A 20,294-nucleotide genomic window follows, 5' to 3' on the forward strand; every position below is an offset into this window, starting at 1 on the left:
TTTTTATAAAGCGACATAGTGTTATTAACAAAGAGTTTGGTCTCTCTCCTCACACCAGTAATTTTTGTACAGTCCTTTACTGTAATCTCTTCGAAACATAAAGTACATAAAACATTTCCTGGTGATGAGGTGACGACAACAATATCTCATTACAAATCTCGCTTCTCAAATGAGCTTTCCTTTATAATTTCCTCTGAAGTAAATGCTCATTGAGGAGACACTTACTGTTTAGTTTAATGTCCTTTAGATCATGTGCCTGACATTCACAGCTGTCTTACAACTGGGACAAGAAGAGGTTTAAAAAAAAATCTTGTTGGAAATGCCTTTCCACTCAAACATGGTACATCTCTCCCAGGTGACTGTTTAGCACTGGCAGTAATTGAAAGCTTGCCCCTGGCACTGTGTATGTGAGTCTGTTTGTGTGTATGTGTGAATGAGCATGCAAGGTGCATACGTGTGCATGCAGCAATGTTTTTTCTGTGTCTGATAATGTGCATATGCAAGTAAGTATCCGCATGCATATGCCATTTGTTAGTGTGTGTGTGTACATCCTGTGCACCCCCCGACACACACACACACACTCTCTCTCTCTCTCTGTCCCCTTTTCCCCCTCTCTCGTTCTCTCTCAACCCAACTGGCCAAGGTAGATGGTCGCCCACCCAGAGCCTGGTTCTGCTCAGGGTTCTTTTCCTTTAAAAGGTAGTTTTCCTCGCCACTGTCACCAAGTGCTTGCTTGTCTCTGTAAACACATTGTAAAGTGTATGGTCTAGACCTGCTCGATATGTGCCCTGAGGTAACTTCTGTTATGATTTGCTGCTATATAAATAAAATTGACTTGACTTGACTAATAAGTCCCCGCTTCCTGATTTATGTTGTTGGGAGTTTAACCTTTTTTTTCCCAACAGGAAGATGAATTAGCAACATTTTTTAATACCACCCTCCCTTCCCCCCACTTTCAGCTATTCCACAGCGCAAGGCCAAATCTCTTCAGCATTTCCAGCCCTGTGAGCTAATTTGACAGCTCACGGGGGTGACGCTGATTCCCTTTCACAGAGACAGGTACCCTAGGGCTAGCCAGCTGGATCGCAGTGGACGCTTACAGATTTGGCTTTAGCTTCATGCTGGGTGTCATCTGTCTCTTTGGTCTGGCGCGGGATAATTTTTGTGTATGTGTGCATGTGTGTGTGTGTCCGCCCTGACATCATGTGCCTGAGTAGTTTGTGCCTGGCAGGCCTTGTCTGTCCAGGTTGGCCATCAAACACAGCCAGCATGGCCCTAATCTGACAAGGCACTGCTCCAAACATGCCACAGCAGCCTGAGAATGTGTGTGTCTGTGCATTCTTATGACTGTGTGTTTGAGTTTGTGTACATGTGTGTGACCCCAGGGCAGACCCCCTTTTTCCTACTCCTTGCCTTTCTCTCCTGTTCTGTCCCAATACATGTCCTGTATCACTCAGCACACACACTCACACATGCACAAACTGAAGAAAAACTTCAAAAACCATAAAGAGGAGTGCAGTCGAGGCTTCCCTTCCAGCTCGCAGTCTCAGCTCCTCCTTTGTTCAAATTTACAGAAAACTTTGTAGTATGTGTGGATGCATGTTTATGCATTATTTAAGTGCCTATGTGTGTTTGAAATGCCAAAGCCAGGAGAAGCAATTCTGTCCAGCACAAACAGAGAGATATCCTTGTTGAGTGCTCCATCCACCCCATATCTGTCACTTTGATTGTGGGCACTTTGCAAGACACTCTGCCTCAACAGGTTTGGAGCCTCCCCAGCCTGTTGCCCTCAGTAAACTTTGACACTGCCTCATGGAGAAAGATGCGATCCCTCTCTGTGTTAGGACGGGAGAGGACAAGGGGACAGCCCCTGTGGGAGAAATGACAGTGTGGTTCCTGTTAATCTTCAGGATGAGCTCTGAAATGGCGGCAGGGGCCCATCACAAACACTAATCGTAGCCGACACAGTGGTCTCCTCCTACACACACACACACTTCCACTCCTCCCTGAATGCCCAAGTGTCGATCTCAGGCTGGAAGGAAAAGGGGAAGTTCATCATCATCGCAAGAAGAGTTTGACAAGATTTTGTTCTGTTTTGCAGCCAAAGAGAATAAAATCTTTCCTTCCCTGAAAAGCATAGAATGACGAGTACATATGTTGATTTTCTGGCTGTTAGCAATGTAACGCCACTATGTCTTCCCATCAGGCCTTGGGACAGAGCAACAGCGGGATAGTGTCATGCTACACAGTGACTTGTAAAGTACCATTGCACAAGGGCCTTAAGTATGCTTATTTGGGTCTTTACCTTCCCGCTATACTCCTTTGTTCATTTTTATGGTATACCTTTAATTTTTTTTCTTCTTTCACACCCACCTACATGGCAGACAGACAACAGACAGAGGGACAAAAGAGTGATGCTGTCAGGACGAACAACCTGTTTGCTGCCCACGAACTATAAGAGAGAGACAGTGAATGAAATAAGAAACTGAATTTAGAGAGAGAGAAGGGCAGAAGACAGGTGGGCTACTGGACAGAAGGTCCTCTGCCACGACCCCTACCTCCCATCCAGCCCAGAGGCCTTGGCATCCAGTGAGTATCACCCCCTTCCTTCACATCTCTTTTCCCCTTCCCATCATAGCCCCCCACCTGTTCAGAGCCACTGTGCCGTGAGTGGCTTTCAGGGTGTTGTGAACACAAAGTAAGGCCCTGCAGCCCTCCGCCTGGACCTTGGTGTCAAGACCCAGCCAAGCTGAGAGAGAGAGAGAGAGAGAGAGAGAGAGAGAGAGAGAGAGAGAGAGAAAAGATGAGTCGGAGAAAGAGAGCAGCAAATGTAGAATAATTATACCCACTGGGTAATGCAAGCACTATCTTTACAGGGGCGGTGTGGTCGAGCCGGGGAGGAGAGAGACACAGAGGCAAGAGTGTCACCAGGGCGAGCTCACAGGGCCATTGGGCATATTTAGTAAACCACACTCACAGACCTCCCACTGCACTGCTGAAGCACATTTGTGGAAGTGCTGCAGGACGTCATCTGGATACTGGCTATCATGTACAGAGGAGGGGCCAAACACTGCTGCTTTGGTTCTACCTACTGTGTACAGATCTTATGTGGAAGTGTACTGAAAACATGTCTTATATGACAAGGAAAAATAGATACATGAAGACTATGGTCTGGTAACTGACACTAAAAATGTATTTAAAAATCCCAAAATAGTTTTGGATTCAAGATAGTTTTAACAAATTTTTATTTATTTACTGTGTACTCTATTTTTTACTGTGGTCGAGTGAAAAGCTAGAATTTCAATCATGAAGTCACTATTAATCATTCATATACAGTATTTGTACTTGCACTGGTTAGATCTGGTGTGCAGTGACTATAAAGTTGAATCTCATTTGCAGAGTTCCTCCAATGAACTTTATCATGTCATTTACAGTACGAGCACTTGATCAAACTATTTAATAAAAATAAATTAGATAGGTAAATTATATAGAAATAGTATTGTTTATTTATTGTCACTCTCTCTATCTTCTCTGTATAAGGAGTGACTACATCTTGCCACTCTACAAAAAATCTGACCATTGAAATAAACCGATGTAAACTGAATTTAATACAATTAACGGCTGCTAGAAAATTGAATTAGGTGCTGACACATTTTCTGTAAGTTTTACAAAGATATAAATTTTGAGCACTAACAATTTTGGAGAGGGTACCAGAAAGGTTTTGTGTTCTGTGCAGTGTCAAATGAAAAACAGGATTCATATTCAATAGTCCTGTGTGACAGAAATACAAAGAAACAGTTTTTGTGCTTTCATGCAAAAAGCTCTCATGGGCACCCTACATCAAAATGCTTGCATATAATGACACAAAAGGTCCGGTATTTTTATATTTGTATCCATGTTGGCTTGACTCACTAAATTCTTTAATGCTGTGGAAATCCCAGCTCTGGAAAAGTTATAGAGTTATGGAGATTTTAACTTTTTTTCTCCCTATTTAAAATCAGAATATGTATAGTCTTATTTAAGATAAATATTATATAGCTTATTTGACTGACTCCAAATGTAAATCAGCATGCTATTTATTAATCTATTGTTGGCTGTTTTTATTGGTCTGCAAGAAAGATTTCTTTTTTTTTAAATGATATTTTTGTCAGTAGCTAAACTTATTAGAAAACAGTTTTAAAAAATAAAATAAAATATGCAGTATATATACAGTAATTCATGGGATAATATGAATATCTCTTCTTCTATATTTAAACAACAAAACCTTTTATGTTATTCTACTTTGATTTTATTTAAATATGGTGATAAATGGATTTAACTCTTACATTTTCAGAGCTGATCTTTTTTAATTTCACCCTGCAGAGTAATGAATAAGCACCAAAAAAAAAAAAAAAAAAAAGGCACTTTCCTGTCACAGAGACCTTTGCTGGTCCTGACATGTTTTGTTCACAGAGATCTTGTGTTTCCTCAGACAAACAGGAGGCTGCAGTGAAGGGCTTGTTTTAATTCCTTCAGCTGCCAATCAATCATTTAATCTCTTTTATAGACCCAAATCAAAAGAAATGCTGCATATAATAAGTGCTTAACTAAACAATGGGGGACTCAAGTGGTGCCTTAATGATTTTCTTTTAACTGAGCATTGCAGTCCTAATGAATTTAAGGATCACAAAACTTTTGACAACTAATATGCAATGTTTGCCCCAAACAGTGCCTCTTCCCACTCTAAGTGAATATCTGCATGTACTTTGCTTTTGCCACAAGTGTTGCATTTATGCCAATATATTTGCATTTCATAAAGTGTAATGAAAGCATTTCCTGATCCAAGGTTTTGATGGCACTGGATTTTAAATACTAATGTGAGAGATTTGGTGCCATCTTGTGGTGGCTGGTGAAGACAATTTCTCAAATATACATTTATGACTATTCAAATTATTGTCACTGTATTTATTTCATGATAAATGTGACCGTTACATGAACAAAATCTGAATTCAACTGTCCCTTTTTTAGATCCTTCTGCCTGATGTTTATCCTTTCTATAATGTAATAGTAAATGTTATAGCTATTATAGTTATGAATGTTGGTAAATCATTCTAACAATACACATGCCTTTATCATTTGTTAATTGAGTGCAATATCAGTCAAGTAATGTGTGGAAATCAGTTTGGAAAAGTAAGTTCTAGCGCCACTGTGTTCCACGACAGAGCAAGACTGACATCTGCTGTCCTCCGCCACGCAAAACTGAAATTTACACAACTGTCTGTCTTTTGTCTCACACAAGCACAACACTCTCACACACAGACTTGTAGATGTTTTAAAGTTTTACAGTACACAGCACGAAGCTGCCTCAAATCAAGACTCCAAATTGTGCGTATTTTATGTGAACTGGTTAAAAAGACCAAATTGGACTGTGACACCCCTAAACCTTCAACCGTTTGGTTCAGTCCACAGTTTCGTCCCCGGAAGTAGTTGTAAATATTGACATTGCAGTCAGCTGACTTCCATTCGCCTGACTACAATTTACCAAAAGACCATAACTATTTTTTTTTCATATTGTAGCTGATATTTATTACTGTATCATTAAATAATAAGGCTACGTTAATGACTGATTCCTTTCGCTCTGCTAAGTAATTCGTTTGCTTTTACAATTGGCTGCTAGTTAGCTTGACATTTCGCAAGTAATTTGCAGTTGTCTAGCAGCTGCTCAAAGGAAACAAAACTTTGAATTAACTACTGAAACTAGCAGGTCCGCAAAGTTTGCAAAAAATGGACAAGATTGCTAAAGGTGAGTGAAACCCAGGACAGAAAAAAAAAAACATTCTCATTGTCGGAATCTAGCATGTTAGCCTCGATGTTTACGTTTTAAATCTCTTATTTCAGACTGCAGGTGATTTGATATGGTGTAGAGTGATATGAGGCTAATCAAAATGTCATTTGACAGTACTGCAATTGGTACAGGGATCTCTGAGTTTCAGAAGCTGTTTCTACTAAAACGGAATGAGATGCAAATTTGATTGGAATTAATTATGATAATTATTATAACATATCTTTTATAGCATGTATACTAACATAAACTTAAAAGCATGCATAGTCTGTTAAGGTACACTGAAAGTAATTTTTAAAGCATGATCATTTGACACATTAATGGTGTAAATTCTTTTTTTGTTTTTCTTGTTCAAACACAATTGAATTTGGTGTGTGTTGGTTCTACAGATGTGGGTGATATCCAGTCCCGCCTGTTACACCACAGACCCATTATCAATGCAGAGATCCGCTACTTTGTGAGAGAATTCGAGGTACTCATACTTACATACATATACACTTACACTTTGCGAACACCCACATGGTATTGGCGGCAGAACTTTTGTAAGAGATAAGATAAGATAAATCTTTATTGTCATTGCACAATCATACTTTGTACAAAAGTACAACGAAATTGAGGTACTGTCCCACATCAGTGCAAAAGAAGACATACAATCACAGTGCAGAATAAAAAAGTAAAATAGAAAAAGTAGAATAAAATAATAAAATAAAATAAATATATCCAGGATAGAAATATACAGTATGTAAAATATATACAAAGACAAAGACATTGTTTATTGCACATGACCTGCTGTCGGAAAGGTGGCTAACCAGATTAAGTGAGGTTATTTGTTAGCATTGATTAGGGCTATTGCCCTTTTGTAAAAGCTGTCCCTGAGTCTGTTTGTTCGTACTCTCAGTGCCCTGAATCTCTTGCCAGAGGGCAGCAGATTAAACACCCGGTGTCCTGGGTGTGTGCAGTCCCTCAAGATGCTGCGTGCCCTCTTGAGACAGCGGGTGTGGTAGAGGTCCTTCAGGGAGGGAAGGGGATGGCGAATGATTTTCTGGGCGGTGTTAATGACCCTTTGTAGTGCCTTCTTGTTTGCCGTGGTGCAGCTTGAGAACCACACAGAGATGCAATATGTCAGCACACTTTCAATGGAGCAGCGGTAGAAGACGGTCAGCAGCTCCCTCTTCAGATTGGTCCTCCTGAGAATCCTCAGAAAGTGGAGATGCTGCTGAGCCTTCTTCACAACCTCTGAGGTGTTAGAGCTCTATTGGAGGTCTGCATCTATGTGCACTCCTAGAAACTTAAAGCTGGGCACCCTCTCCACACATTCCCCGTTGATGCAGATGAGGTTGGACTTCTTCCTCCTGAAATCAATTATCAGTTCTTTGGTCTTGGAGATGTTGAGGACCAAGTTGTTGTCCGCACACCACCCCACCAGCTTCTGGACCTCATCCCTGTATGCCGTCTCATTTCCACCAGAGATGAGCCCCACCACGGTGGTATCGTTGGCAAACTTAATGATGGTGTTGTCTGGGTGGGTGCTGACACAGTCATACGTGTACAGTGTGTGCAGTAGGGGACTGAGCACACAGCCCTGTGGTGATCCGGTGTTGAGGCTGAGGGCTGTGGAGAGATGGGGACCCACTCTGACTCTCTGTACATGGTCAGAGAGAAAGTTTCTGATCCAGCAGCAGGTGTTGAAAGGAAGTCCAATGTCTAGTAGTTTTTCTGTCAGTCTGTCTCGGAGTATTGTATTAAAAGCAGAGCTAAAGTCAACAAAGAGCAGCCTAGCGTAGCTCCCCTGCTGTTCCAGGTGGGAGATGGTGGTGTGGAGTGCTGTGACAATGGCGTCCTCTGTTGATCTGTTAGCTCTGTATGCAAACTGAAGTGGGTCGAATGCCGGTGGGAGGCAAGACATGATGTGCCGTTGGACCATAACTCTTATAATGAGAGCCTGTCTTATCTAGAAGGTAGAGATTCAACCCCTGTGTCTACATGCTGAAGTGTTCTAGAGCCACACACTGACTCTGTGTGAGCTTCATGGGTACTGTCATCCATGCTGAGGGAATACAAATAAAATTGTATTCAACAGTTATTATTATTATTATTATTGTTTATTATTATTTAGTGTCGTTCTTTGATAAAATAGACAGTAGAGAGATGGGGAGCAACATGTAACAAAAGTCCCTGGCCAGACGTAAACTGGGGATGTTGCTCTTAACACCCCTAAGCCACTGTAGTTCCCTTTTCTTTTTTTCACAATTTTTTATTGCATTGTTTTGTTTTGGGTTTATTTGGGGGGTTTTTTGTCATGCTGTATACCATCTTATAAACCTAGATGAACTTACAGCTGTAATGAAAACAAAAGACCATGCCATGGTATTTGTGGTTTCAGTACCAGTGATGACTGAGGCTCAGTTTTATCCAATCATTTCACATAACTCTCAAAATATAGTACATCAGATACTGACATAAACATAAATTCCTATAAATGCACAAAAGTTGCAATACCTGCTATAAATACATGCACAGATATGGCTAAAGAGAAAAACTCTGTGGTTCCACATAGTAGTAGACATTCTAGTAGTGCAAACACTTACTGTATCTTCTCCATTTGCATAATCCACAACTCACCATATTTTGGGTCACAGATAAACAAAAAACTTCATTTTGTTGTTTTTATTACAATGTTTACCATGAGTTATATTAAATGTAAAATTCAATATACCATGTTTATCCCTGCTATAAGCAATTTCATAACGTACTTGATTTTCTTTGTTTTTTTTTTTTCATTAAGTGAGAAAAACAAAATCAAAATTACGTTGTAATATTTTTAGTTCAGACTGACTTGTTCAGAAAAACTCAAGCCAAATAATTTAGTAGTGGAGTGATTGATATAGTTTAAAGATATAAATATTTTTTGTTCTTGAAAAGATAATACCAGGAAATGACTTAAACTCATTTGTTGTCCTTTTTTCCATTAATTTTAATGGATGCAGCATGTTAAGGCCCCATACCAATCTACATCACTAAAGTAGCATGTTTTCAGTGCATTATGTGATATGTGTGCGACAACACTTTTCTCTTCTGATCAGGAGAAACGTGGACACAGGGAGAGCAGACTGCTAGAGAATCTCAATAAAATGGTGGTGGAAGCAAATGAGCAAATGCTGCCCTCAAATTTAGAAGGTGTGAACCAGGATTTGATGTCTAACATCATAAAACGATGTAAGTCTCCTCTATACAGATTCATACTTGCAGCTTTGTTTTGGATTGTACTAAAATTGTTTCATTTCAGGCTTAACCTGACACACAGTCACAAACACTTGTATTTCTTGCTTTTTATTTAGATGGAAGAACTGGTTTGTTGTATTACACACTTATCGGTACATTGACATTATCTTAAACAAGCTTCATGTAGGTTCTAATTCAAGGGCATATTCAAGCAATGCATGTAAACTTACAATTTACACTTAAAGTAAATTCACAATTGAAGACATTAAAATCCACACTTTGTTTCAAATTTTTACACTAAATTTGACTAATTATTTATTTTAATTATACTTTGACTGTATGATAGATTTAAACCTACTATGGCCAGTGATGGTCGCAGTTTTTGTCTTTTTCCTCAAGACAGTATATATTGCATATATACTCTTAATGTTTTTAATATTAGTGTTGTGTATTGTGTATTTGAATGTGATGATATGTGTGTGTGTGTGTGTGTGTGTGTGCATATGAATGTATGTGCATGTATGTATGTATGTATGTATATAGTGACTTTGTGACTGTTCTCCCACAGTGGAGGCTGCTAATCACCTGGCAGACAGAGTCCAGCAGAGGGAGCTAGAGGTACAACAGGTAAAAATAACTGACAAAAGACTTACAGCATGGTGGATACAGTGTCATAGCAATATCATAAAACTGGATTGGATTGCAGATAACACCGGCATTTACTATGTTGTGTCTTCAACACACACACGCACGCACATATATAATTTATTATATGAGGATAAAATCCTTGAAATATATCTTCTTGATTTCAAGGGATCCTATATAGCACATTTAGGCTGAACGCCAGCATCCAATGAGCCCCCATACACTGCCGTACGTCATCAGCATATGTAATATAGTGAGTGCCAAGGAGCGAGACAAACTTTGGGACATCACACACTGATTTGTAAACTGCGGTCTTGTTGAAAGTTAAAATATGACAACATTTGTCTAAAACTTCTTGTACAGCTGTGCAGTCAAAAACTTTCTGCCATCTTTGTTGTGTTCTCATCATCACATTCCCTCCAGAGCACCCAGATGCAGATGAACATGGAGCGTTTGAAAGACGAATGGACAGACTTCCTGAAGGAGCAGCAGAGATTAAAGGAGGAGGTGGATGAGGAGCATGCCAAGGCTGTAGGACAACTCAGCACCCACTATAGTGCAATGAAGATGGACCTAAACAAGTTTTCATGCCTCTAATCGGTTGATGTTTGCGAGTATGAGAAAACAAACACTTATTTTTTACGGACATGGTCGTCTGTTCTGCATATGCGAAATTAAGATATTGGCTTTGATTGATGTACTTGGTGGTTGGCAGAAAAAAACCTAGAGGTTCTGCTGTCAACATTTTCCAAATCATAAATACCTGTATATATGTGATTAACAGTGTGGCAATTTCACAGGCCATAAAACTCACATTTGTGTGTGTAGCGTATGGAACTTTTTAAACAAGCAATCATTGAAGGCCATGAAGTTGTCAGCATTTCACAATTTTTCATGGTGGCCAGCCTGGAGGGCGCTGATGATAAATTTGCATCAAGCTCAAGCTGAAAGGAACTCAGCGCAGGTCGAATGCTATAAAAACAAGCTCAAACAGAACTGAACAAACATCCCTTGCCAGCTCTCCTGTGTTTAGAACATTTCACCTCTGAACTTAGCTTAAGGAAACTATCTGTGAAGTGACTTTCATCTGACAAAGTGAAAACATAAAACATTGACATAAGTATTCAGACCCTTTACTCAGTACTTAGTTGAAGCTTATTTGGCAGCAATTACAGCTTTGTGTCTTCTTGGATATGACGCGGCAAGTTTTTCACACCTGGCATTTGGGGATTTTCTACAATTCGGGAGCTTTGCAGGAAGTTCATTCAACCTCATGGCTTGATTTTTGCTTTGTGAGACCTCATACAAGACAGGTGTGTGCCTTTCCAAATCATGTCCAATCAGTTGAATTTACCATTGGTGGATCCAGTCAAGGTGTGGAAACATCTCAAACATGATCAAGAGCGTGGGGTTTTAAATTTACAAAAAATTCTAAAATTCAGTTTTTTGTCATCATGGGGTTTTGAGTGTAGACTGATAAGAGGAAAATGAATTCAGATTATTTTAGCATAAGACTGCAACATAACAAGATGTGAAAAAGTGAATGGGTCTGAATACTTTGTGAATTCACAGTATTTTTGTATGTAATACGAACTACAAAAGAAGTTAAATCATCCTTGTGTCGCTTCACCCTTAGGCTAAGAACCTTGAGGATGATGTTAGACTCTCAACACCTCTAATAAAAAGTGTTGTTTTTTTTCTGCAGACAATGGTGGGTTGTTGGACAGGTTAATGGATGGGTGGGCACACTGGGAACATTCTTGGCATGACTGAGAACAAAGAGTATCTCGAACAACCTAACAGAACAAATATTTTACACAATTCCCTTCACTTCCCTACAACACACTCCTTTTAAACTGCCCTTACACCTCAACTCTGAAATATCCCGTTGTCATCTGAACAAGCAGGTTTGGACTTCACCTCATCCATCAGCTGAAGTAGAACATTTCTGTAAGAAAAGTTAGACTAAAAACAAAACAAGCCAGCAGTGGAGTCCTATGCAGAGCTTTTGACATCTGACAGCACAACTGAAGTGAATTCACTGCTGTACCCTCTTTGACAGAAGCCACAGGTTTTTTTTCCATTTGGCAGTGACTTGCCCCCTCCCACTCTCATGTAAGGGCGCTCTCTGGTTGCTCTGCCTGTGTCTGTGCATACATGTGTATGAGTCAAGCGTTGCAGCAGTGGTGGTTGACATGTCATCAGAGATCAGAGTGTGCACAGACAAGCAATCAGATGTTTAGAGGCAAAGAACAGCGCCAATTCAATTCAAATCTGTCCTGTGTACATCTGCATGTATACAGGCCAGAGAGGCACCTTTTCATTTGCCCTGCACAGACAGAAAACAGCCACAATACACAAAAGGTCACCATTAAATTTATGACTGTCCGCTATTCACAAGTAAAGAGTCACAAGCTGAAGTATTTGTTCGACTTGATATAACCAAATACAGGGGTTATATGAGTTATAATAAATTTTGACATCGCTGTGTAATAGATTCAGAAATAATTTCAGGTCAGAAAAATCTTGGATCATTTTGTTAACTAAATTGTACGTAAGCCCAGGCTTGTTTTCTAAGTTCTTCCAGGGTTTAACACCAGGATTTCCAGGGTTCAGGGATGTTATTTTGACAGCTAACTTTTCTAGTTGTTGGCGGACCTGGTCTTCTCTTGTACACATACACAAAGCCAGAAAGTAGCTGCCCAGTGACGAGGCTGAGACACTGGGAAAGTTCCGAGGTTAAAGCTACCTTCCACCATTTGCAACTGCCTTATGAGACCATTGCTGTCAATAATAACATTCTATTTGCCAAACTAAATTGACATTAAGCAGTCTGGAATTTAGATCAACATGTGCAACAACAGGTTTCAGCATTCATGGGAACTTTGAAGTCAGAGAACAGGATGAAAAAAAAACTAAAGCCAGAAATGTCAGCATCTGGTCATTATTAGTCATTATTAGTCATTTTTGAGTCACTGGTATTGATCAACAACATTATTAGTGGTATGAAACACGAAAAGTCAAACTGTTATATGAAGGGCTAAAGCTATCTTACATTTTTAATAGAATCAGGTTTATCTGGTCAAACTTTAAGATGGATCTGTCAGTGTACTTAGGCTGCTGGCACAGAAACTTTCCCTATACACAGACTAGAGCACACAATCCTGTAAAATGACTCCATGTGCAGAACAGGGTCTGTGCACGGCCTGAAATCTCCTGTTATCATTCTCCTCGGTCTGCTGCCTCATGTCTCCTCATGTCTCGGCTTTTGTTTTGTCTCCTGTGTTCATCAGAGAGTAGTGTGTTCTTCCTGTTTTGCAGGGGGAGCAGTGCACTAGGGCCATGGAGATGCGATTCCCCGTGCCAACATAAATGGTAAAGGAAGCAGCAGCACCCAGCTGAAGCCCCACTGGGCAAAGAGATGGCGATAAGGGGTGATTTGGTTCATGAAATCTGATGTTGAAAGTGAAAAAGCTTTCCATGTCCACTGGAACAGAATGAAATCTATCACAGGGATGAAATGTGCAGATAACATGCAATGAAGACATTTACTAAAAAACAAGATCTTAGTAATGCTTGTTGCATTGAGAGCCTATAAGAATTTTGGAAGCTATGCTTAAATGACAGATTTAGGAACATGCTTAGTTTTATTTAAAAATAATAAAAATATACATTGTTCTTTTACAGAGGCAACTTAATAATAACACTTAGGAATGTATATATATGTACATATTCCAAGTTATTTATACATATAATAACAACACTTCAGGCCTCAGAATTCAACTTACAGGGTTGAATCAGCAGCTGAATTATCTCAATAAATACTGGTCTTTATAAGGCTCTTAAGTATACCAGCAATCAGAGCTTGTCGCCCACTATTCAGAAGGCTGGCAGTTCAGTCCCTGGCTCCCCTAGTCCATGTGTCTAAATGCCCCTGGGCAAGATAATGAACCCTAAATTACCCCTGATATGCCCATCAGTGTGTGAATGTGTGTGTTAGTAAAAGCATAGAAAAGGCACTATATGAATGTGTGTGAATGGGTAAATGTGACTTGTAGTGTAAAGAGCTTTGAGTGGTCGATAAGACTAAATGAATGTTTGTGATGATACTCTTAATGTGAGACGGTTCAAATACAGCTCATGCTAAAGCTTATTTATGTGTCCATTCACTCTTCTTTTACTGCTGTACTGTTTGAAACTAATAAATACCAGCAGAGCTTGAACTTCCGTAAAGAAAAATTCACATTCTACATGATGAGGACTGCTACAGTCTCTTGGCATTACCAAGCACTTTTTTGTTTTTTCCTTGGCTTGATCCTTTTTCAGCTCAGTCAACTGATGAGAAAAAGCATCTCTAGCGGGAACACTATTTCAGTATTTTTTGTTGGAATATTAGAAACCTAGTCTGTTAGCCCTTGCTTTCCAGACAGCTTATGAGAATTTTCAGCCTCTGCATGCTCACTCTCTTTCTTTTGTGTAACATGATGGGCCCCTGTTACTCAGTTACTGAGGGGTCTGAAATGAAAATTCCAATGAACAAAAGCACTGTGCCTCTAAGTTAATAACCTGGCTCAACAACACCCCAGGGGTGTTGGGTTGGTGATGGGTGCTGGGTGGATGGTAATGCAGGTGGGTAATATGAATTCTTTGGCAATGGCAAACATTCACCCAGTGGATTGTTAAGTAAGTGAGGGAGAGCTCTACAAGCCCCAGTAAAATAAATGAAGAAATTGATATTTCTCTGAGGGAAGGTTGCAAGGCATGCTGGATAGTCTCAGACCCTGGCAGGTTTAGAAAATGAGCACTAGGTGGCATATGAAAGCAATAACTGGAAAGAAAAGGGTTGGAAATTAAACGTCCCACCTTTCACTATAAATTCCAGCGTCCCCTTATTAGCAAACTCTGATATGCTCCCTGGTGAAGGTTTATATTGTAACTTGTCAGTTTTTGTTCTGTAGAGTGAACAGAGTCAGTTTCTTAACCTCTTTCAAAGACTGCCTAACACCAGATTTCCCTTCTAAGTTTGACTGACACACACTCATCTTTTGTGAAATAGAGGGCCTTAAAGTCTAATTAGCTGAACTGTTTCATGACGTTTTGCATCTGTTCGGTTTCATTAGACAGCCTTGCTAATGCTCTGTGTTCCTGCCAGGTCCAAGAAAAACAGGTAAGACTCCAGCAAAAACAAAAACCTCCCCCAGTCGATCCCAGGGCAAACAATAGCCAGAAAATACATGAAGAATGGCTTATGATCAGCCAGTGGCCACCAGCAGCAAGAAAAGCTTGTTGTTGTTTAGATTCCTGAACTTTAGAGGAATGTCTGGTGTTACTACCAACCGCATGTCATCTTAATGGCACTGATTGTCCCTGTTTTCTGCACCAGGCAGGCATTTTCGTATTTGTTATCTCCTGTTGTGGTTTTAATGACGTTAAACCCAAAAGACTTAGTACATAATTTCTTCTTCATATTTAAAATTTTTATATGTTTTATACTCCCTATGAATATAATCCACAAATTGATACATAAATTGAAAGTAAGTTACAGACAGCAAAAGCAATGACTTTACGCTTAAAGCACTTATAATCCATGACTATTACTATTACTGTATTATTATTACTGAGGATGATACATTATCACAACGCTAACGACATATGCAACGAATGAATGAATGAAAATCTGGCCCAGGTGATTAAGGAACCAAAGTCATGGCATGGTAACACTTTGGTTGAGGAGCAGCAATCGGGAGGAGTCAAGGTTGGGATGTCTAGTAGTGAACAGGTTAGAGATTCAGTGAAACATTGTGGCAGTTTCATCCTTGGTTCTGTCTGTCCAGCAGTGGAGTTGGGTTTCGCTTTCTTCTGAATCCATCTTGAAGGAGAGTCTATTCTACTGTACAAGAAAAGAAAGGTTGTATGCTTAAAGTATGTGAGCAGGTGTGCCCTGACCAGAAAAAGGCTTTTAACAAAGTCTGCTTGTTAAGAAACACTATCGCAAACCAAGTCAGGGAGCTAACAGAAAATCTGACAACACAGCTGGCTGAAGAAGCGCGCAGTTATCTGGAGTATTTGTGAATTAGTTATATATAAAATGTAATTTCTTCGAGACAGTGTTTCTGTGACTCTGTGTGCATATTTGGAGCAGGGGAGACTTCCTCTGGAGGCTTGCAGATGGATGGATATGGACTCCTTCAATAAAGGCAACTCTCTTCTGAGACCCCAGGACAGGGGTCTTTACTTGAGATTTACTTTTCCTTCCCTTGTTTCTCTGAACACAAGCGGGATGTTCCTTTGCTGCCATAATGCTGCTTCATTTCAAGCATTATGGCTTTACCTTGTGACTGAGAGAGAGAGAGACAGAGGTAGTGAGGGGTCCAGAGCTAAACGTAATACTCTCCTACTGCATGCCCATGTTAAGCACTGGATATCATGACCTAATGGAAAAGAAACACGTATAACAAGAAAGAACACTTGTGGAGAAACTAGGAGAAAAAAAGCTTCTATAGAATAAAAAGGACATGTGAAGAAGGAAAACCTGAAAACGGGGGGAAACAAGTAATTAAGAAAGAAAAAGTCACGGTAAAAGAGAATCTGATAAAGCAGAGGAGAGCTATACAAAAGAGACAAAGCAAATGACAGAGATAAGAAAAACTGAAAGAGGAAGAGAAAGAGGAAGGAAAAACAAGAAAGGAGGAAGACAAAGATAAGATGGGAAGGTAAGACGCAGAGAAAGGAAGACTGGTCCCTGGCCTGCAGATCATAGCAGGCAGTGAGCGGCAGCTCCAGCCTGGTCCTCCCAGCACCTGCTGCTGCTACACAGCCAAATCAAACACATTATTCCACCAGATGCACTGCTTAATGGCTTCTGTGGAGAGACCTTTACTGCATCCTTGGCTGCCTTTGCAGACTCTCAGAGATGCAAGCTTTGGTGACACACACACAGTTTATAAACAGTGCTTACACAGAGTGACATATCCAGGAGAGCACACACATACTTTCCTATGTGTGATCTATCAGATGGTTTTATTAAACAACTGCTTTAGTACAGACAAATCCAGACACCTGTCAGAATCGTATACTCAGTTACAGTACCCACAGACTAATGAAGCATAAATACCACATTTACAATAAAACACCTGGTTCACATACTGTGCCTGTCTGCCCACTTTAACATAGGACTCTGTTAAAAAGACCTGGGTTATGCTTGGACTAATACTGAGCAGAGAACAAATCATCCTTATAAAAACAGTAAACATCTGTTTTGTGACTTGGCCACCTCTCACTGGCAATGTCAGCCTGACCTCAGCGAGGCTGGGCCTCTTTTAAATTTTCCATGAGAGCCAGCAGGAGTGCCAGTAAGTGGGTGACAGCATCTGTCTCATTTTTTTAAAAGAGAAAATAAAAACAAGCCTTGACACAATGAAGAAGTCGGGTTCTAGGGTGTTCTTAAGTGTATATACGGCTTTTGCTCAGGAGAAGTGAAGCCTCATTCTTTATTGATGACATATATTGGTTGCCTCATTTGAAATACTGGCTGCTGAAATATCACTTTAGAGCCCTACTTACCTTGTAGCTTTAAGCCTCCATGGCAGATGTTTAATTTGTAGGTTGTCAGTGATATTTGGGTGCATTTGACAGAAACAGTATGTCAACCTTTGTTGATTTTTTGGGGGAAATCCTTTTTTCTATTTCAGATGCTGAGCTCAGCTACAAAGACGCACCAAAGGAGATGTTAGCATTTCAGTGGCTCAAGGACACTTAAGCAGAGTGAATGCTCTTCATGGAGCACTGAATTGCTGGCATGCAATTTGGAAACACCAGGAAATCCATTAGTCCAGGTTCTCTTCTCTCATTTTATCTCATGCTCATTGTTCTCTACCTTATTCTCCTCTATCTGTAATATTCTCCTTTTCTCCCTCTCTCTGTCCACCTCGAGAGCCAGTCTGTCTTGATGTCTTTATCAGTAGGAAATGGGGCTTTTACAGTGATGACACTGGACCAAGAAGCATCTGTGAAAGGCAGCCTGCGAGTCGAATTGGATGTGTCACCACCTGTAATGTCTCACCTCGGGCGGCATGTTTGAATTTTCAGTAAAGAGCAGTGGTGCGCTGCTTTTTGAAACAGACAAGAGCAGCAAGTGATAGCCTGTGTCTCATGACAGAGCTGCTCACCGCTTTATTGTGATCAGTGTCAACACTGCTGCATTTAAACAGGTTCAGAAAGTCAAATATTGCCACAAGCAGCAATTTGCTTGTTTCACCAGGACTATGCTCCAGCCCACAAGTCCACAGTGCCCTATTCACCTAAACTGGCACCCTCAGACTACCTCTTCCTCCAAAATGAAAAAGGAGCTCAGTGGTAGTCATTTTGACAGTGATGATGACATTAGAGCTGATGGACCACTTTCTGGCGGTCCAAGACTCCTACAGTGACTTCTACAATGAAGGGATCTGTGTGCTCCATGACCACTGCATCCAAATGCATGATGCGATGATGAGGATCAAACACAGCAAAATGGTGCCTTGCTTAGTCAGTTTTTTCTTTGTAGAGTATTAATAACTATGCAATGATGTGTATAGTATTTGTTTTAATGGGGTATACTGTTATGCGGCTGCTAGTTATTATCCAAACTGGACCCAGATGCAGAATACAGAACATGGATACTCAAATCAAAGTCCAAGAGATTATTGCCACAGTATGTAAATGAGTCTGAGTCTGCCTTTTTTCATCTACATTACCATGCAAAAATCAAGGATATCGTGTCTCAATAAGATACAGAAAAACTTGTCCATGCTTTTGTTACTTCTAGGTTGAATTACTGCAATTTCTTATCATCGGACTGCTCAAAAAAAGTCTCTAAAGACTTTCCAGTTGATCCAAAATGCTTCATTATTCTTTAACTTTTATCAAGTTTACAAGCCTATCTCTAGAGTGACCTTAAAATTCCTCAGCAAATTAATTGTGTTCTTTTAACATACTGTATAGTCCTGCATCATATCCACTGGATCACAGGTGCTGTTAATTAATGCTTTTTGTGACCTTTTGTGCTGATTCTATTTCATGATGGTTGAGAAAAAACAACCTCCAAATACTTTTATTGAGATAGCTTTCCACAAGAAAACAAATGTACCTAAACAAGGACATTTTTGTAGGAACATGGTTTTTCTCAAACAACAGCAATTTCTAGTGTTTCCTGTCAATATGAAACTTTTTTTTTACAGCTTCTGTGTGGAGTTTCCAGCAGTGGGAAAGAGGCTGACCCTATGAGTACACAGGCCTTGTGGAAAATGATGGTAATTCCAATAGAGTAGATACCACAGGAAAATTGCCACAACTTTAGTCATTTGCCTGAATCCAGCAGAAAGCGGAGAACATAACACTTGAAATACAGCAGGAGCTGTCAAGATAATCCACAACCACCACAACCTCACATCATTCTTCCTTCCAGCCTTTATCCTTTATCCACTCTCTCTTTCTGTGCCACCCATTTCTTTCCTTTTCTTTAAGATAGTTATTATTATTATTTTGCACTTTCATTTTTCATTTCCCTCATTGTCTTTCCTTCCACTCCACTCTCAGAGTCAGAGCCTTCATCTCTCCATTAGCCACCTAGGTGGAAAGACATGGTATTTTCTGTTTTCCATTCCTTTTATGTTTTTTTTCTGGGATGGTTCCAAACATGTGGGAAAGCCCTTTTTCCCGCTGTCTTTTCCCAGCACAGGTGCCTGCTGAAATGACTCCAATAAGTTGTCTGTAAATGACACTGGTTCCCCTCCGTTGGTCACATCCTGTGTCCCGGATATGATACTCATGACCATGAGTCTTCTCTGTATTCCTAATGGAAACACTTTTGGCTTTGGGTTATATGACGTCCAGTGGTGGGAAGACAGTGTTGAAAGTATTACAACAGAAAGACTGAGTTTCCAAATGATTAATTCCCATATGTTTACATGACAGAATTAGATTTGGTCAGAAATAGTCTCTGAAATATTCCAGAAAGTCTTCTTAAAGGTTTTCTCTGTGTATTACTTGGCAGTGTTGAAAGGCAGTCCTCAATTTGAAACAGAATCTGTTTGTTATAAGTAGTCCACAGCTGTAAAGAGGAGAACAGTTGTTGTTTCTTCCATTTGTTCTAACTTTATCATGACATACCAATGATGGTGACAAATGAGAGTATATGTCAAGTTAAAATGGTCGGCGGATGATGCAGTCAATATGGGACTGCAACACATCCTGCACCTCGACTCCCCAGGAACGTACGTAAGGGTCCTGTTCGTGGACTTAAGCTCACTGTTCAACACCATCAGTCTGCTTAGATTTGGCCAATAAAACCGATCCTGATTCTGATTCTGGTACTGGTAGGCAGATAGCCAGGTTAACTGATTTAACTGGTTTAAATATTTAATGGGGGAAGTATTTGAAAATAATTCATATTGTTTGCATTAACCAGTAATTGGGTAAGCCATAGACACACCTTATGAAAAAAGTTTTAGCTCCCTGCTTTGAGTTATTGCACACAATCTAAACTAAGAGGCCTAGGACAATGTGTAACTACGGCATGGACTGTTTTTAAATTCACACACACACACACACACAGAGCTCTACTCAC

General features: G+C 40.1%; 1 protein-coding gene across 1 annotated transcript; it reads left to right on the forward strand.

The window, feature by feature from the left end:
• The first annotated feature begins 5,486 nt into the window (after positions 1–5,486).
• bloc1s5 (biogenesis of lysosomal organelles complex-1, subunit 5, muted) lies at positions 5,487–11,392 on the forward strand. Its single transcript, XM_041065866.1, has 5 exons — positions 5,487–5,782; positions 6,211–6,293; positions 8,905–9,037; positions 9,612–9,670; positions 10,112–11,392. The coding sequence occupies exons 1-5, from the start codon at positions 5,764–5,766 to the stop codon at positions 10,283–10,285; spliced, it is 468 nt and encodes a 155-aa protein (XP_040921800.1). The 5' UTR covers positions 5,487–5,763; the 3' UTR covers positions 10,286–11,392.
• Positions 11,393–20,294: the final 8,902 nt, after the last annotated feature.

Source organism: Toxotes jaculatrix, chromosome 20 (genome assembly GCF_017976425.1).
Source record: "Toxotes jaculatrix isolate fToxJac2 chromosome 20, fToxJac2.pri, whole genome shotgun sequence".
NCBI classification, from domain to species: domain Eukaryota; kingdom Metazoa; phylum Chordata; class Actinopteri; family Toxotidae; genus Toxotes; species Toxotes jaculatrix.